Source organism: Pseudochaenichthys georgianus, chromosome 1 (genome assembly GCF_902827115.2).
Source record: "Pseudochaenichthys georgianus chromosome 1, fPseGeo1.2, whole genome shotgun sequence".
NCBI lineage: Eukaryota > Metazoa > Chordata > Actinopteri > Perciformes > Channichthyidae > Pseudochaenichthys > Pseudochaenichthys georgianus.
The window spans coordinates 17535353-17554770 of NC_047503.1; the positions used below are offsets into that span (position 1 = coordinate 17535353).

The window sequence follows — 19418 nt, forward strand, 5'->3', positions numbered from 1 at the left end:
AATCCCATCCACAGCTCCTGATCTACACTGGTCCTACACCCCAGGTGGTGGCGGTGTGTTTCTGTATGCTGGAGGAGAAGAAGAAAGGACGCGGGGTTAGGATTCTTTGATTGGCTATTTTAAGCCGGCGTGGTACGCACATTGGTGTCCCCCGTACGCTCCTGTTTAGCCTTCCCGCTTCTGCGCAGCTCGATCCGGCCGAAGCTACCCAGCCTGCCCCCTGTGTCTATTTGCCTCTTGTGAGCAGCATGTCTGATTACGGCGGTCTGCCGACTAACGGAGTCGGTGCTGGGATGAAAAACGACGCTTTTGCTGATGCAGTACAACGAGCCAGACAGGTAATAAAGCCTTCGACTAGAAGAGCAGACAGCTTGGGAGCTAACGGTAGTTAGCTGGTGGTAAACGGCAGCTAGCTTAATTACCCGTGACGTTAGCTTTGGGTAACTAGCGAGCGCGCTAGCTAGCTAGTTAGCTAGTAGCTATACCATTCATTTGTCTTACACACACTCGCCAGGTTGTGTAGTCAGTCGAAATGTTTGTTGGGGGAACTCGGTAGCGACAGAAACGTAGGTAGCTCTTTAATATCATGTATAACGTTAGCTAAATATAATTTAAATGTATTGTCCCCACCGGAATCCCCGGGTTGGGTTATATGGACTAGCTGCTTCGGCTAAGTTAGCTCGGTCGGTTCCTAACTATAACGTTAGTTAACGGTGCGCTGGTCAGGAACTTTCAGCCTCCATGTGTAAAACGCCATTTTAGGGAATTGAAAAATTAACAACATTGGCATCGCATTATGATTATCGTGAAATAAGCAAATCGGACCGGCTTTCCACATTGTATTGATAACTAGCATTACATGGACAAAAGGATGCTAATAGGTTATTTATTGACTGATATTTCACTGCTCTGTGGGTATTGCTTTTACGTTGACGAGTAAGACTGCGAAGCTAACGTTACCTTACGGATAGTTTTAGTTATAAAGCTTATGGCTGCAACGAATGATTATTGTTTAATCATACTCGATTACTCGAGGAACATCCAAAGTGCAATTAGTGCAAATGCAATATACATAAATGCAAAACATATAAACACAGTCAGGTTAACATTCAAGAAGCTTGATTAATGAACGGATTGTTTCCGGTTTATTCAAGTTTCATTGTTGGCGCAAATCGTGACTTTTAGTCCACCGTAAACTCCACGAAGACTTAGATCCTACATTTCCCACAATGCCACTCGGATACTTCCTGCATTGTAAATGCATATCTTTCTGACTCCACACCACTAACAACATTTATCCATTTAATTGTATTCTCCAAGCCCAGATAACCACATCAGTGCAGTGCTACTCATGAGTATACTTATCTGCATTGTACCACTTTAAATGAGATTTTCTTTCTTCATAATCACTATTTATTTCATATGTCTTTTTAGATTGCAGCTAAAATTGGTGGAGACGGTGTTCCTTCAGTGAGCAACAACGGAGGATCTGAGAACTATCCATTCACATCACAGAAACGATCCCTGGAAGAAGCAGGTAAAAATCAGCTCAAACAGGCTCTTTGTCTGCATTTTTAGTCCACATTGTAGACTCACTTTTTCTTCTGTTTTCAGATGAACCCGATGCCAAGAAGGTAGCATCACAGGGTGAAATTGATTCTGCATTGTGTACGTTAAATCTCTCATTGATCCTACTAAAAACACTCCCTCTCCTCAGTTTTACAACCTTCCTTTACACGAAACGTTCTCTCTCTTACAGCTATTGGAGCTCAGCTGGCTGCCCTGTCCCAACAAAGGTATAGAGTGAAATAGATTTTCCTTTTTGCATTAACACATTTGGTGCTTGTGGCTATGACTTGTATGTAATCCTTCATATTTCACATATCATTTTTTATTTCATTTGTATTGTCTGCAGTGTCCGGTCCTCCACAATGACAGAAGAGTTCAGAGTGCCTGATGGGATGGTGGGGCTCAGTAAGTACATGCACTTTGTCTCTTAAACCATAGACATGATACCTGAATTTTACTTGTTCCAACTAAAATCTAAATGTCTTTCTTGTTTTCTCTACAGTCATCGGCCGAGGGGGTGAACAGATTAACAAAATACAGCAGGATTCTGGCTGCAAGGTCCAGATTGCGCACGGTAAGATATGACCAAACAAGTCAATCAATTATTTATTTTTTCACTTTCTTCTGGACTGATATATATATATATATATATATATATTATTTTTTTCAATTCATAGACAGTGCCGGTCTTCCAGATAGAAGTGTTTCTCTGACGGGGTCTCCAGATGCCATACAGTAAGTTTGTTGTAATTTAAATCCCAAGTATTTCTCATTTTAAAACTCAACTCTAACACACAGTTTGGGAGTCTATGGGCTCTCTTTTTTGTTTTATGCAATGGTAACAAATGGCCCTATTGGGAATTTTTTCTACAGTGTGTACACACACACACACACACACACACACACACACACACACACAGGGCAGTCATTTCCCTCATGAGGTTAGGGTGAGATCACCAAAATACTGTCTGTGAAGGTCCATAGCATGTACAAGCACGCATTCAAGGGGAAACTACAAAATTGCCAGACGATGCAGAAAAAATGCCAATTGGACCACATTTTTTCCAAAATGAGAGTAAACCTGGGTTGGTTTTGGTACTGTATGTGATACCATCACGGTCAAGAGCCACTTCTGTCCTTGCGGCTGGGGGAGGATGGGCCAACTTTGAACGTTGTGTTACCAACGCTAAGCTACAATTGCTGCATAGATTGCCTCAACTTCTGAGACTGAATATTGAAATTGGAAGAGCTAGCTACACTTTCAGTATAATGCAAGTGTAATTTGTCTGCTTTTGAAGGGAAGTGCTACTCATTCCAATGCCTTCCAGTATTTGAGCCAACCGAGGCAATGCCCATCATTCAGCGTGCAGAAATACATCACAAAGTTTCATTCAACACATTGCCTGTTGAAAACTCTTGCACTGTCTGTAATTATTTTGAACACTGTGAACCAGAGCGCCTTTGTTACTGTATGGCTACAGCGCATGTCATACCCCTCGCCTCCAGTTGTCGGTTTCTCTATTGTTCAATAACACCGTTAATGACAACCAAAAAGAAACAATAGTATTGGCAAATGAATCATGTTTTTTTTTATGCCTTGTTTCTCAATTGTTTTTTCACTTGAATTTACCTCCAGGAGAGCCAAGGCCCTCATAGATGACATTGTGTCGAGGGGTCATGAGGGTGCGACCAATGGGCAGTCTGGAGGAGGAGGAGGAGGATTGGGAGGAGGAGGAGGAGGTGGTGGTGGTGGTGGTGGTGGTGGAGGAGGAGGAGGAGGAGGAGGAGGAGGGGGAGGTTCCATGCAGGAGATGATCATCCCTGCAGGCAAGGCCGGCCTCATCATCGGTAAAGGAGGAGAGACCATCAAACAGCTTCAGGTAAGAATGACGCCTTCATATTGCCACATATAGTACTTCCACTATTAGTGTTGCACGGTGTACTGATACTTGAAAGGTACCGCGATACCCTGCCGTTAAAAACGGTACGATTCCGCCGTTTCATTAGTATCGGTACTTTAAGAATGACGGGGAAAAGTACTCCGTTTAATAAGAGCCGTGTGTGTTCAGCGCTCTGCTTCCACTCCTTGCACTGCAGCCGTGCCTGCAGTCCCGCTCCTCTCAAGCACGTTCTAAGTCCCTCCCCTCTCTCGTGCACGCGGCCACGCGCTAGCTGCCAGAGCATGTGAGAAAACGAGAAGCATGGCTGCAAGTGGGAGTGCAACTGCCGCTGCGCCTCGGCTTGTTGACAAAAAAGACGCCAGAAGTCTGTGAACGGGCGGTTCAGGTGTTCAGAGCAGAGCTCCCTGTCGGAGCGGCAGAGCGTGATGTGCACTGAAAAGTGTTTCTGTCGCAATATTATCGTTGAGCAAACCTAACTAGCAAACTAGCATCACTATCTGCTAACGTTAGCTTTAGCCTTCGTTTTCTATTAGTTTTTTTCATAGGCTATAAACGGAGGTGGTATAAGTAGCCTATATATCTTGTACTTGAGTAAAAGTAGAAGTACCCAGGTCTTGTACTTGAGTTAAAGTAGAAGTACCAGAATGTAGGAACAATCCTGCAATCAAAATGTTCCTCAAATAAAAGTACAAAAGTATTATCATCAAAATATAGTTAAAGTAGCGACAGTAAAAGTAGAAGTGCTCAGGTCTTGTACTAGAAGCACCAGAGTGTAGGAATACTCTGTTACAGTAAAAGTACTGCATTCAAAATGTTCCTCAAGTAAAAGTATTAAAGTAGCGAGCCAGTAAGCTGGTAAATGTGCAGCTAGTTTGAATGACTTTGTAGACTGCAGGGTAGCTGGTGGATTTACTCCAGGTGGAACTAAAGTCTGATTCAACACTTGATTATATTTCACATCATTCATCCAGATCTGTGAAGTAACTAAAGGGATTAAATACATGTAGTGGAGGAAAAGTACACCATTATTTCTGAACTGTAGTGGATTAGAAGTACAAAGTAGCAAAAGAAACATTGAAATACTTAAATAAAGTACAAGTATCTCAAAATTGTACCCAAGTAGTACTTGAGTTTATGAACTTAGTTACTTTACACCACTGGCTATACAGGTAGAAAGACTAAGCCTTGCACAGAGGCATGAAAATACATTTTCAAAATGCTCAACAGTGCTGCCAAAATGTTAAACTCACTGCTACACAATTAAAATAAATGCTTTTATATATATTTATATTAGATGTGACTCTTTGGCGTTTCTGTTCTTAGTAACACTGCTGCTTTAGTTGTTCTGACTGCTAAAATCATCTGTTATTCCTAATTTTAAAGCCGATATTCCATGTTTCCCTTTTTTTAAGAAAAGTATCGAAAAAGAATCGGAATCGCAATTCTTGACTTGGTATCGGTATCGAAACCAAAATGTTGGTATCGTGACAACACTATCCACTATACAGATATTGGAAAGATGAATTTAGTCAAATGTTTGGTCCTGATTTTAAAAGCTTACTGCAACCTGTAAACTGTGTCAAATGCTTTTGTTGACATGAGGTACATTTGCCATGTGATTAATGCAACATTCCTCTACTGCTGAATCTTAGGAGCGGGCTGGAGTTAAGATGATTCTTATTCAAGACGGATCCCAGCCACCCAACATAGATAAGCCCCTGCGCATCATTGGAGACCCCTACAAAGTGCAGGTACTGTTGAAGTTCAGTATTGTATATACTATATATATCGTTTTGACTAGGGAAATGGTTTATGCCCCATTTACCCTTTAAATCATTGCATGTTTTGTTGCACTTTTTTTTTTAGCAAGCAAAGGACATGGTGAATGAGATTCTACGAGAGAGGGATAATGCAGGATTTGGAGACCGGAGCGAATTTGGATCAAGGATGGGAGGAGGAGGAGGAGGAGGGGGTGGTGGTGGTGGTGGAGGAGGTGGCATCGGCAGCGGCGGTGGTGGCATTGATGTAAGTTATCGCCGTTAATTTCAGCAGTTAGTCGTAGCTTTGATTTCTGTATTCAGAGACTTTTTCCTAACCTCACTATAACGGAGAAGTGGCACTAAAGAAACGTAATAAAGATTGTTGAATATTGTGTGAGATGCAAGTTTAACATAAATGTGATTAATGGATAAGAGTCTATTGCTTCGTGCCACTATAACAATTTATGTTGTAATCTACAGATAGCTGTGCCCCGCCACTCTGTGGGAGTTGTAATTGGCCGAAGTGGGGAGATGATCAAGAAGATCCAGAGCGATGCTGGAGTGAAGATTCAGTTTAAACCAGGTGAGCTCTCCACATATATTTCTCAGGTGGGGTGAAATGTAATGGAACTGCTATAAATTAAAGCGCTGCAGGAAATGTCATCTACTAGAGATGCTACAGCTTGTTTCCCCCCAAAATCTGTTTTTCACTTTTCTTAACTTAATTGTGCTTTTTTTTTTTATAGATCGGATAGTTTCCTTTTGGTTTCAGTCCCTGTGCAAACCACCATTAATAACCCCCCTTTCCTTTTGTCTTTCCTTACAGATGATGGAACCGGTTCTGATAAAATAGCCCATATTATGGGTCCACCAGACCAGTGTCAGCATGCTGCATCGATCATCACCGAACTGCTACAGAGCATCCGTGCACGAGAGGAGGGCGGCGGCCAGGGGGTAGGTGTTTAATTCTAGCTGGTGACAGAAATCCCAAACTTTAGTTGGCCGTGGACCAGTAAAACCTAATGTAAAGAGTGTTTCCTGCACAGGGCCCCCCCGGTGAAGGGATGCCATCCGGTGGACGGGGACGAGGCAGAGCCCAGGGCAACTGGGGCCCTCCGGGAGGAGAGATGACCTTCTCCATTCCTGCGCACAAATGTGGGCTTGTCATTGGCAGAGGAGGAGAGAATGTGAAGTCCATCAACCAACAGACCGGTGCGTTTGTGGAGATCTCTCGTCAGCCGCCACCAAACGGTGACCCCAACTTCAAACTGTTTATCATCCGAGGGTCCCCACAACAGATTGACCATGCCAAGCAGCTTATAGAAGAGAAGATTGAGGTGCGTTCAAGTGATTTACGGAGCAGAGAAGGAACACAGTTCAAGCTGTTTTCAAAAGATAATGCATCCTCTGAATTAATTCCTAGTTTAAATGTTTTTCTCCTGTTTCCAGGCTCCATTGTGTCCTGTGGGCGGTGGTCCTGGTGGTCCAGGTGGTCCCGGGAGGCCCGGGAGGCCCAGGTGGTCCTATGGGTCACTTTAATCCAAACCCTTATAATGCAGGGCCTCCAGGTGGTGCTCCACAGTAAGTGCAATCTACAAATACGGGAATGCAGGATTTGTGAATGTTCCCTCCAGTGGAGACTGATAAATAAGCAGTTTGTTTAACAGTCTCTTCCTTCTTTGCAGTGGAGCCGCACCTGGTGGAGCCCAGTACTGTCCACAGGGTTGGGGAGGTAACTACCAGCAGTGGCAAGCCCCTGGTCAACATGACCCCAGTCAGTATTTTGTACACATTTTGACAATGTACTTGTCTCAAAAGTTGTTTATCTTGTATGGTTTGCTAATCCTGGGTTCTTTTTCTCCCTCCCCTCCTTAGATAAGGCAGCAGCAGATCCTAATGCAGCATGGGCAGCATACTATGCACAATATTATGGCCAACAGCCAGGGGGTGCCATGGCAGGCCAGAGCCCAGGAGCCCCTGCTGCAGCAGCACCAGGGGACCAGGGCCAGGGACAGCAGGCTTCTGGTGGCCAGCCAGACTATACTAAAGCCTGGGAGGAGTACTACAAGAAGATGGGCATGAGTAAGTGAGCTTTACTTAGTACTGCATGTTAAATAGTCAGCTGTACTGTGTTTCAGTTGTATACTGTGAAATGAAAAGAGTACATGACTGTGCATCCAGTACTAAGGGTTTTTTGTTGTGTTTTTCCAGCCCAGCCAGCTGGAGGGGCTGCAGCTGCTCCGGGCCCGGCAGCAGCAGCAGCGGCGGCGGCAGCAGCAGCAGCAGCAGGCGGGGGTGCAGCTGGAGGCCAGCAGGACTACAGTGCAGCCTGGGCTGAGTACTACAGACAGCAGGCTGCCTACTATGGACAGCCAGGGCAGGGGCCTGGACAGGGCGGTGCTCCACAGCAGGGACAACAGGTAACGAATACATGGAAAAACTAACAAATTGACTTTGTGGCTGTCAAGGTCCAGTTTGTTCAACAATTGCCAGACGAGAACATTCACTGTACAACATGTGTTAAAACTCGTTTTCAAAGTTATGATTCCACATGTGCCTTTCTGTGTTTAGAATAAAATACTGTGACAGAATAAATGTATAGTGCAGGTGTTTGTTAATAATATTGTTGATTTTATTCTTTATCTTCAGAGATGACCTGTGGGGTTGCCATTAAAAGAGCATTCCTGTAACATTATTTAACTTTAACCCATCCAGGCATTCAAAAGCTTAAGAACATGGAACATGCATTCAGTTCCTTTTCAAAGGGAAAAACCTACAGCAATGTGTAATACTAATTACACTTTTTTTTTCTCTCGTTTCAGGCCCAGTAAAACGATTGGCTCAGCCTGTTTGAAGGTTGTGATGGCCCTCTGGACTTGTTCGTCTTTTCTATCAAGAGATTTTCTTTTGGCTTTGACAAGACAAGACCATTCTCATCCAGCCAGACATTTTCTATTCCAATCTACTTGTTTTTTTAAAGTCAAAATTGAAGAGAAAAGGGATCACATTTTGCCCATGCATTGAACAAAGCACTAAATAACTACTTGGGTTGCTATTCAGTTTGCCCCTTCACCTCACCCACACCGTGTAATAATTTTGCTCATTTAAAAAAATAGTGAAATGTGATAAGCATCTTTGTTTGCAAGCTAGCACAACAGCATCCTGACACTGACTCACGTTTAAGTAGTTTTTCCCCTACAATTTCCTGTGGGTAAAAAAAAAACGTTCTAGCAGTATTTTGAATATATTCAGAAATTATGTTTGTAAGAAAAATTAAACCATTTTTTCTTTCTTCTTGGTACCTTTTTTTAACTTTTTTTTTAACATTCCCAGTGTATATTGCAGGTGTATTTTCCCCTGCTGTCCTGATTTGTTATTTTTAATTTTATTCATTGTAATTACTTTCCTTAAGGGGGTTGTGTGTGTCTGTATACAGTGTATGCTACTGAACAGAAATGTGTGTAAGTTGGCTGTAATAAGGCATTAACTGTCCTACACAATGTAGGTTGGTTGTGTGTGCATGTTTGTGTGCTTGACTGCCCTCAGTTAAATTTCCCCATCTTTATTGTCTGATTTTGTTTTTTGGTTCCAATAGGTCTGTTACTGTATGCTGTTTTTGTTTCTTCTTTTTTTTTAGATGTTATTTTTTACAGCTTGTTTTTAAATACTTAAAATAAAACATTCAATTTACCTCATTTCGTTCTTCTTCTGTGGTACTCCTGTGTTTGAGAGTTGGTCGCTCCCAATTTAAACACCATGCTAAAGACGCATCACATGACACCCGATGTCAGACTGATTCTATGTGTACATATTTTAATTCTGTAAGTGACACCCGATTCATTTATTTATGTATAATTCAGACATCGCTTTAGTGGGGGCTTCCTGCAGTCATCTCTGTTGGGCTACACCTTTTGTTTCGTCCGCCATGGATGCGTCCGCCGGCTATAAGGGCTGTCTCGTGAGGCCTGCGGACCAATCACGTCAGTCCTGACTGGAGCGAGCTACTACAGTTGAGAGGGAGATGGCGCCCAGCTCGAAATCAGAAAAGGACGATAGCAAACAGAAATCTCAAAGAAAACACAAGGACCATGTCGTGAAGCTTCTCATGCGTGGGAAGGTAGGCATGAATTCAGAACACGTGTGATATTAAACACTGAAAGAGTAGTTCAGCAACCGCTGTTAAAGCGTTCTGGAGCTAGCTGCTAACTAGCTCGAAAGCTAACATCTAATGGCAGGCAGGTGGCTAATTAGTCTATGCTAAGTATGGACACTCATATCCCCCTTGCTTTCAAGCAGCCTTTCTCGATATGTATATCTCTTGGTGTGGCTTGCTAACATGCCTGTAGACTCCTGTGTGAGCAGTGTTGGCGTGCTAGCCTAGTCAACCCGTCAACAGCGTTTCATATTGAACCGTGAAAGCTCAAGCTAAACCACAGCAGAAACTTGCCGGATTGCACATTAAGTAATTAATGCAACCATCAGATATAACGTTAACCACGTTAGTATGTTTGATTTATAAGCAAATGGTTTACTGTATATACGCTAGCCATAAGATCATTGCGTGTTACTGTGCAGGGTTATGACTGAAGCTGAGTTTGTTTTGTATCAACGACACGCTATTTCATTATTAGTGCAATTTCCATATCTTTTACACACACTTTTCATGCGTTATGATGCACTTTGTATTTCACTATTATGTTGTCTAAAACTACTCTGTTGCCTGCCCTGCAGCTGTCAGGACATTTTTCTCAGCGTCTCTTTAGGAAGCTGCCACCGCGAGTGTGTGTCCCGCTGAAGAACATCGTCAGTGAGGAGTTCCTGAGAGCAGGGTCAGTGTTTGCGTGTGTTTACTCAATGGGTTTGTTGTCATTATGCAACTTGTCTTATACAATGGACAGAAATACACTTTGTTAAACTGAAAGCATTTCAAACCAAATGGTGTGTTGAGGATTGTTGATACTCATGCTCTCTGAATATTATCTGCTAGTACGGATGCACCAATACAACTCAGTCTCAATACAATAGTTTATGTCCAATACCAATGCTTTGTTTTCACTTAATTAACAAATATGTGTCGACACTTAATTTACTTATTGGATTAGAAAATCCCTACCTACTAGTGGCCATTATACTCAGATTGAGGATTGATTATGTGTATTATTGAAGCAGAGGCCTGTTTTACAGTGTTGTATGATGTTTTTTGTTCCAGGCATGTGTTTCTGGGTTTCACCAAATGCGGTCGCTACGTTCTGTCCTACACCAGCGACTGTGGAGAAGATGACGACGACTTCTCTTTCTATACCTACCTTCTCTATTGGTGGGAGTTTAACCTGCACAGTAGACTCAAACAGGTAAATGAAAAGAAACATACTCACTCCATTAGAATTCTATGCAAAACCACATCCTCCTTTTTGAGAGTTATAAGTAGTGCTTGAATTGGGCCGGTACTCACCGGTACGCAGTACCGGCACTTCTGATTTTTACCCATGTGGTACCGGCACTTCTTACTGAGTACCGGCACGTCATGACGCATGACAACAAATATGCCCAGCGTACCCATGGATGTATAATAAGAACTGGATACAGCGTGGGAGGCGGGCCTCATTCATTCCTATGAGAGCTGCTCATTGGCGCCAGAGCGTACCTAGATGCGTCATGAGATGCCGCATCTAAGACGCGCCGCAGTGATAGACTCGAGCAGAAAAGACATCACATAACGTTAGCATTTCGAAAATGTTAGCGTGGCTTAATAATAGTGCGAAAAGACAGCGGTTGTCGCCGGACAAGGATTCCCTCTCTCCTTCCCTGCTGAAAGATGGTGAGTGTACTTAGGGACGAGGAGTCATTTAACCAGCCGCCAGTAGGAGTCAGGCTTTACTTTCTTTTATATCCATAAAAGAAAAAGGAAATCTGTTTACAGTTGTTTCATTATGGATGTTGAGAGGTATCCATATGTCTCTTCATTTTGCTCTCAAAGTCAGATTGATGCATCTAACTTCAATATTTAAAAAAAAAAAATCTTCCCGGGGGAGCATGCCCCTGGACCCCCCTAGGGTGTCAGGTCCACTCCCCACTTATAAAAATAGCACTTTACCACTGCACCCCCTCTAATCTCAGATGCACCCTGAGTCATTTTGTTTAAGTACAGTGAGCCTTTCTAAAATATACAGTAAAGAGACAAACCCACCAGCATTATAGGATATGACTTTGAGCCAAATACTTGTTTTTGGGCTGTATGCAAAAAAATTGACTTGAAACAGTTGCTGATTTAGAGTACTGGCACCTTTTTGATTCCAATTCAAGCACTAGTTATAAGTGAAGAACTTGGATAAGTCATATTCATTTACGGATGTGCTTTTCTTTATCTCATCTCTGTTTTTTGTCTTTAGGTCCATCATGTACGTCTGTTTGCAGGAGAGGAAATCTACAGCGACCTCTACCTGACCGTGTGTGAGTGGCCAAATGACCACTCCAAAATCGTTATCTTTGGCTTCAAGTAAGGACACAAAAAGATCTCAATATTAAGCTGATGCATATCTGGCTATTTATTTTGCAATGTTTAGGTAATGATGAGTAATTGATGTGTCCTTCCACCTGCCAGTACACGCAGTTCAAGCTCCGTGCTGATGAACTTAATGATGAGTGATGAAAACAACAGAGACATCTACATCACTATTGCCTCCATGCCTCCACCTAAACCTTGCTCTTACTGCTGCCCTGTTCCCTCAGCCACTACCATACGCACAGGTTAATACACACATACTCACACATTGACTACTTTATTGTTTCCTGTCCCTATCTCTCTCTCTTTCTAATCTGACTTCATCCCTTTCTCTCCCCAGGAAGTGGTGAGTGTCTGGAGCATGGCTATGTGCTCAACAGCAGGTACCAGGTGGTGTACCCGTTCCCCACCTTCCAGCCAGCTTTCCAGCTAAAAAAGGACCAGGTCATCCTGTTGAACACTAGCTACTCTCTGGTGGCCTGCGGGATCTCACTCTGCCCAGGTAACACTCGAACACAAACAGCTCGTTATTGATTCCCATTAACCCCTGCCTGTTACCATCATGTGACATCATAATGTTTCTTTTGCAGGTAAGCAGGGCCAGTCATCACAGATTCTTTACACAAAGAGAGCGTCTCTGTCAAGTCAAGGCTCTACATTTTCTTCCTCCACATCCTCGGCCTCTTCTTCCTCACTACCTCAGGGATCTCCCGAAAGCCGACAGCCAACTAGCAGACCCACTTCGATTCCCTCATCTCCGAGCCAGTCGCAAGCAGCCGTTCGAGCGCGAGAGTTTGCAGCTGACCTCTTCAGGAGGGGCCCAGGGAGGAGGAGGAGGGGGGGGGGGGAAAGAGGACGAAGACCAGGCTGAGAGAAGACCATCTGATGGGACGAAGGAGGCAGCGCAGTTACCAGGAGACAAAGGGATTCATGAAGAGACAAAGAGGGAGGAGGCAGGTTGTAAAAAGAGGAGGGAGGAAGAGGAAAGACGGACTATTTTACCACAAGCGTCAACATCAAGAGGGAGCCACAGTGTGCCACAGTCCTCTGAACAAGGGATGTCTCCTGCCTCCTCTTCCTCATGCTCTTCCTCCCCCCCATCCTCATCCCAGGAGTTTGGCCCCAGTGAGCCTGGATATGTCAATTATTCACTCCTGCAGTACCGCCTCCAACAGCCGGGGGCAGCGGAGCAGCCTGTGGGAGGTGCAGGGGGTGAGAGAAAAAGGGAGGACACAAAGATGAAGAATGTGTGAAAAATGTCTGAAGCTGCTGACCCACATTGTTCTTCTCTGTTTCCGTGTCTCCAGGTTATGTAGACGATAAAGTTCAGCTGCCTTTCACAGTCACTGACCTGAAGGGACGGAACCTGCAGCTAGTCACCGGGCCACACAACGGACAGGTGCGTGTTTGTAATCTGTGGCTGATTCAGAAACACTGGGATACACATGTTACCTGGAATCTAGAGTCAATAATCAGGTACATTGAACCTGTTTTATATCTCCTGCAGAGTGTGTGCGTGGAGCAGCTGACTTTAGACTTTGAGTATCTCATCAATGAGGTGATCAGGAGCGATGCTGCCTGGGCCCCTCAGTTCTGCTCGTTCAGCGACTACGATGTTGTGATATTAGAGGTCAGTGCACAAACACACACAAAACAACATAAATACCAGGGTAAACACATTGAATATGCATGCATGATTGAAAAAAACAACAACAGCGTAGCATGCAAATCAGAATTTGAATGTCATTGTTCAGCCCTAGTAGATGGATTGTTTCTAGCTCTCCTGTTTGAGCTGGAACAAAAAAACAGGAAGAACATTTAGTATTTGACCTGGAGATAATGGGTGTATGATGGGTCTCAGGTGTGTCCTGAAACCAACACTGTGATGATCAACATTGGTCTGCTGTTACTGGCCTTCTCCAACGTGGACGAGGAGCACTGCAGGTACGTGTCTTAGATAAACCCAAAGCCCTCTTCAGCCCTGCTAATTATTCTCGTCCCACTAAAGTCTGCTTTTTCTTGTTTTTGTTTCCAGGCCAAACACGTATCATTCCAACCTGCAGGTCAGCTGGGACCTCAACACAGGTGTGTGTTGCACCGTGGGTGTAGGTGACCTGACTGAGGTCAAGGGTCAGACCAGGTGAGGAACTTCTGCCAACCACATTTAGCTTTTTGTTAGTGTATTTCTTGTTATGTTTCCTTTCTTTTGAGTTAAAGTGTTCATTCTCTCTCCCTTGTCAGTGGGAGTGTGTGGAGTTCTTACAGGAAGTCGTGTGTGAACACGGTGATGAAGTGGTTGGTTCCCGAGAGCAGCTCCCGCTACATCAATCGCATGACCAACGAAGCTCTACACAAAGGTGAGCCACACACACACACACACACACACACACACACACACACACACACACACACACACACACACACACACACACACACACACACACACACACACACACACATTTAAACTTCACATCTTTAATTTTTCTGTTCACATCTGAACAGTGTGGGCCGTGTTAAATAAACATGTTTACTTGCTGATGCAATCTTAACTGATTGGTAACCATGGTAATAGGGTAAGGACCTGATTTATATTAGATGAATAGTTCCTAATCCATTTCTCCTGTCCTATCATAAGGTGTACCATTTAGCTGTCCTTACTTGCCAACGTTCCTAATGGCTGCTTGTTTATTGCCTTTGAAAAAAAAAAAAATGCCAGCAGGTAGAACCTAAAGAGAGGCATACGGTAGACACTCACAATGTGTTGCCACCAAACAGTTATGGTTATACACACACACACACACACACACACACACACACACACACACACACACACCTTTGAATTCCTCTACAGATGTTACCAACACCTCTAACTCACCTGTCTTAAAGTTAAGTGACTTTCATTGTTTTTGCACATTTCCAAAGCTTTAATGTTTTGGTAGGTTTCAACAACAGATATCAGAGATGTTCACAAGTCTTTTTTTGCAAGTCCAAGTCAAGTCTCAAGTCTTTGGTCACGAGTCCAAGTCAAGTCTCAAGTCTTTGTGGGGTGAGACTTGATCAAGTCTCAAGTCTTTGGTCACGAGTCCAAGTCAAGTCTCAAGTCTCTAAAAAAATAAAAGTCTCATGTCTCTTCTGGTTGTAATAAGCCTTCTATTGTCTGCTGATATCCAGTCTGTTAAGAATACTGCACAGCTATATCTAAGCAATTCAAAGCATTTACTGTGTTATTATACACTGGGTCTCTAATGACATCTTTTAAGTCTACTATTAATAAACATATTCCTCTATCCTCTCACTCAAAGCCAGTGTCATGGTAACCTGATAAACCTGTAACATTAACGTTACGTGGTCAACAATAAACCTGTAACCTGCCTATAAATCCACAGATGTATTTATGTATGTAACTGTGTATTTTCCTACGTTTAACGCAGCGGAACGTAATGATTAACGTTACCGACCTTTTTTATGTCATGTCAAGAGTTGGATGTCAACGCCACTCAACTCAAACAAGTGTGACAAGCAAACATTCACTCATCTTTTCATATTCAGTTACAAAGCTAGCAGCAAGCTAAGTTAGCATTACACAGCTGATGCTGAGCTAAACATGTGTGCTAACCGTCCATGCGTTAATGTGACTGACCTCTCCGGGTGACTTTTCAAGTGCCTGATGAAATCCGACGTTGTTGCGCCAGCATCCTTGATTTTGATATTGCAGACTTTGCAGTGTGCGCTCCTTTTGTTGGTGCCGCCGGCGTTTTGTTCGAAGTTTTTGTAGTTGAACCTAATTACAAGCGGTACAGCCGCAGGTGTGCCGCCGGTCGCTATTGTGTTACTACGAGGTAGTAACAGAGGCGCGCACGTCTGCGTAATAAGCCCGGCTAAAGTAACTGGATGGCCTACCTGCCTGTCAGCCTTCCATCTGGGCACAAACTTATCTCGTGCCCTCATTGGTCATGTGCGCGTTCGTGTGTGTTGGAGGAGGCGGGCTCTATAAGGAAGTAGCAGCCTCTAGCAGATTATCTCCGGTTGTGTATTTTCAAATTCTAGCGATCTCGAGCCGGTTTCTCTCAAATGTACCTACCCCACCTTTAATACGCCAAAAATAGAAAACACAATGATTGTTCACGAGTCCCAACACACGAGTCCAAGTCGAGTCTGAAGTCTTTTGGTCACGAGTCCAAGTCAAGTCTCAAGTCTCTGTGTGCGCGACTTAAGTGCGACTCGAGTCCGAGTCGCAGACTCGAGTCCCCATCTCTGACAGATATAGAGTGTTTAGCTTGGCTTAAGCTGGCATAACAAGAGCTTGCCTTTCAGATACTTTCCCAAGTGCACTGTCATTTCGTACACTGAACACTTGCGTGGGGGGTGAATCTCGACTAGCATTGTTTTAAATCGCACACGGCTGCTGTGCCCTCAGAACTGTTAGCTAGCTAGCAATGTCATTATTGACAGTAGCAAATTATTTACACTGATGCACTGAAAATAACACATCAGTACGCAAATGTAGATGCCGTATGAGAACATTTTCTCTGATACAGCCTCTAGCTAATGCCTGTTAGCTTGATTTGCTTTGATCTAAATACACTTGTATACATCACTGCTTTGTTTGCCAGGCTTACAACCATTTTGTGTTTACATCATGCAACAGTATGTCTCTAATAATGGATCACATTTTGACTTGTCGCAGCAGGAAAGGCTCAGGTTAAACTAATGCTGGCTTTGCACCTTTCAAGTGTGTCGCTAAACCCCCACAAGGGCAGACAGTTTGACACTTGTTACAGTAGGAAAAACACAGGTGTTCGTAATAATGTTAATGATGGTGCTGTTCTATTTCAATGTCAGTCATAAAAGTGTGTCAGCCTGGAAAAGATACAGAAGCCTTTTTGACACAGCAGGAACCACACAGGTGTAAACATTCAAAATGAATGATGGCTGAACTCTGTTCAGCTAGAATAGTGCATTCTGGCTCACTGTCACCTGTCCTGGCTTATTGGGAAGATTAAATAAAACGGTAATGTGTCTTCAGCTGTGTCTTCCTACCATGACATGTAGTGCTGCACGATTAATCGAAAAAAGATCGTGATCTCGATTCAGACACCTATGCGAGATCTCATTTCTACTTTACGCCGATCCTATGACGTCAAGCTGATTTTTTGGGGGGGGGATTTTTTTACATTTTTTTATTATTTTGCTTCTGAATAATACCAACTTGCAATGTCAATCATACTTAAATGATGTAAAGCAAATATACTCTATACATTTAACATTAAAGTACCATGATCGCATCCAAATGGTAGTGTTCTGTCTGTCTCTCCTCCTCTCATGCAGTACGCTGCAGCCACTCGTGTTGCCAGTTTTTGCGGAAGGAATAAGCAACCAGGTCTATGAAAACAAGCGCAAAAGAACATGAGCACTTTAAACCTATATATGTCGGGTCTACAAGCTCACAACCGCAACAACCATTATTACTTACCACCAAGCAACTTTACAGAAAGATGAGCCCAATGTGGCTTATAATAAGTATACCTGGCAACACTCACTGACTGCAGCACGTGAGGGCAGGAGCCGGCAGTATGTTTACAGAAGCGTTAGCATTAGCACTGATTAGCAAAGAGTGACGAGAGCGACTAGTAGTACAGGAAAAACAGAAATGAGTGACGAGGAGGTCGAGGACAATGACAACAACACCGATGAAAATCCCGGTGGCGACTCTGGCGAGAGTGAGAGGGAAGTTGTGCTTGTGCTGAAAAAAGTAGATGGACTGTGCTAGTAGCTAGGCAGCTAGGCTTTATTTACATTTATTCTGAAGCTGTAACTTTATGTTCTGTTCCGTTTTTATATTCAGTACTGGCTGCAGTATTTAAGTTAATCCTTTTGATTCAGTGACATTACTGCTCAGAGGAGTCTAGCACTTTGTTTAAGTTTATGTTTTTTTCAGTACAAGAACCTTTAAGTGCCGTAGTTGTACTGGGTGCTAGCCGGCTAGGCTTTTTTTAATATTATTATTCTAAAGCTGTGACTGTTTTGTTTTTATACTCAGCACTGTGGTGAGGTATTTTGAGTAACTGACGTGCATTCCTCCCTGTAACAAACAGGTTGGTGTTGTTGTACAGTAGTTGGGTGTCCTGTCACTATGGACAGATGCTACTGCAAAGTTTACATTTTGTTATTATAAAGCTGCAACAATTCTATTTTTTATGTTCAGCACTCAGGCAGCAGCAATATCTTTATTTTAGTTACTGTATGTTTTGTTACCAGAGAGACTTGAGTTTAAGTCAAGCACTTTGTTTAAAGCCACAGTAGTTGGCTGTCAAATTCATTTGAGTTACTCTATGTTTTTGCTACAAGAAACTGAGACTTGGATTTAAGTCCAGCACTTTGATGTTGATGGTGTCTGTTAAAGCCACAATAGTTGGCTCCAGGTGCCACATTTTGAATGTAGTAATGTTTGTTCAGTATTCAGCAACTACAGACTAAAGACAAAGTTATGTTTTTGTTACAAGAGAGACAAATGTTGTCTGTTTAAATTCATTGTACTCATGTGACGTCTAAGAGTAAGAGTGCAATAAATATTTTCATTGAAACGATGAGAATCGTGTGAGAATCGTGATCTCAATTCTTATGGAGGAAAATCGTGATTCACATTTGAGCAAGAATCGTGCAGCCCTAATGACATGTCATTATGTCTGCTGTAAAAACGGGCGAAATCAGCAGCCAGAGAACAACAAAAACAGCTTTTCAGTCATCACATTTTAATGTATACCTATAATTTACCTATTGTGACACTTTACACTGTTATTAGACCCATATTACACAGTTATTTACCTCATTACACATTAATACACCCATGTTACATCATTACTGACCTTTTTTGATCATTTTAAGTGTTTATTTCAGATAAATGTAAGTCTTTATTTAGTATGAGTGTTGGTTAAAGTGTAATACATTTGAATGTCAGTTTCTGTCGTAGAAGTAAACACTCCCCGGAGGTATCATTAGAACTGTGTAGACCTAATGTAATCCTCACTGCCAGCCAAAAGAAACATGTGCTATCATAACCATTTTGAAGACAAGGGTGCAAATGTTGATTTGTGTGTGAGGACAATAATGAATTGTGCCTCTTTCACCCGTAGGCTCGTCCCTGCAAGTGTTGGCAGACAGTGACCGATGTACCTGGATTGTATTATGAAGAAAGAAGAAGCAATGGAAACAGCCGAGCACACAGAGATGCATACGTCCACAGACAGCGCTTTAGTAACATGTAAATCTGTGTCAAATAGAAAACAAACAAAAGTCGCTCCAATGCTGAAGAGATGCATTTTTTTTTTTTGGGTGAACTTTGTTCAATTTTACAGGTTTCATCTTTTTTTGTTTATTGTGTATTGCATCCACCAAAACCAAGAGCTGGACTGAATGAGGATTTAGTTTATAGTTTTTATACATAAAGGCAAACTGCTATTGGAGTGAGGGTGTCTGTAACTGAACGAATGCAATATCTGTACCTGTGTAAGACTATTGTTTTTGTAAAAATAAAATGTTAAGAGTTACTTGCTTGTCTGTGGTATGAAAAAATGGATACAAATATTCTGCTAACAGTCAACCTTGCAGATCAAAGCAACACCTCACCCACAAAATGACCATGTATATATCAATTACTCAACCAGTGTTACTTTGAATTCCTGAAGA

General features: G+C 42.8%; 2 protein-coding genes across 2 annotated transcripts; both read left to right on the forward strand.

The window, feature by feature from the left end:
• The first annotated feature begins 141 nt into the window (after nucleotides 1-141).
• On the forward strand, nucleotides 142-8920 carry khsrp (KH-type splicing regulatory protein). Its single transcript, XM_034101799.2, is given in 20 exon segments — nucleotides 142-338; nucleotides 1435-1537; nucleotides 1615-1668; nucleotides 1760-1796; nucleotides 1916-1974; nucleotides 2072-2143; nucleotides 2247-2304; nucleotides 3206-3252; nucleotides 3349-3449; nucleotides 5123-5221; nucleotides 5337-5495; nucleotides 5711-5813; nucleotides 6057-6184; nucleotides 6277-6567; nucleotides 6680-6733; nucleotides 6735-6811; nucleotides 6916-7004; nucleotides 7106-7312; nucleotides 7442-7650; nucleotides 8053-8920. Coding segments are annotated over 20 exon segments (2046 nt in total). The 5' UTR covers nucleotides 142-248; the 3' UTR covers nucleotides 8062-8920.
• A 245-nt stretch (nucleotides 8921-9165) lies between these two features.
• dcaf15 (DDB1 and CUL4 associated factor 15) lies at nucleotides 9166-19279 on the forward strand. The gene is given in 14 exon segments (XM_034102243.2): nucleotides 9166-9347; nucleotides 9962-10059; nucleotides 10440-10581; nucleotides 11620-11726; nucleotides 11832-11977; nucleotides 12073-12234; nucleotides 12323-12549; nucleotides 12551-12944; nucleotides 13040-13131; nucleotides 13240-13362; nucleotides 13594-13676; nucleotides 13768-13872; nucleotides 13974-14089; nucleotides 18866-19279. Coding segments are annotated over 14 exon segments (1947 nt in total). The 5' UTR covers nucleotides 9166-9251; the 3' UTR covers nucleotides 18922-19279.
• The last annotated feature ends 139 nt before the right edge of the window (nucleotides 19280-19418 follow it).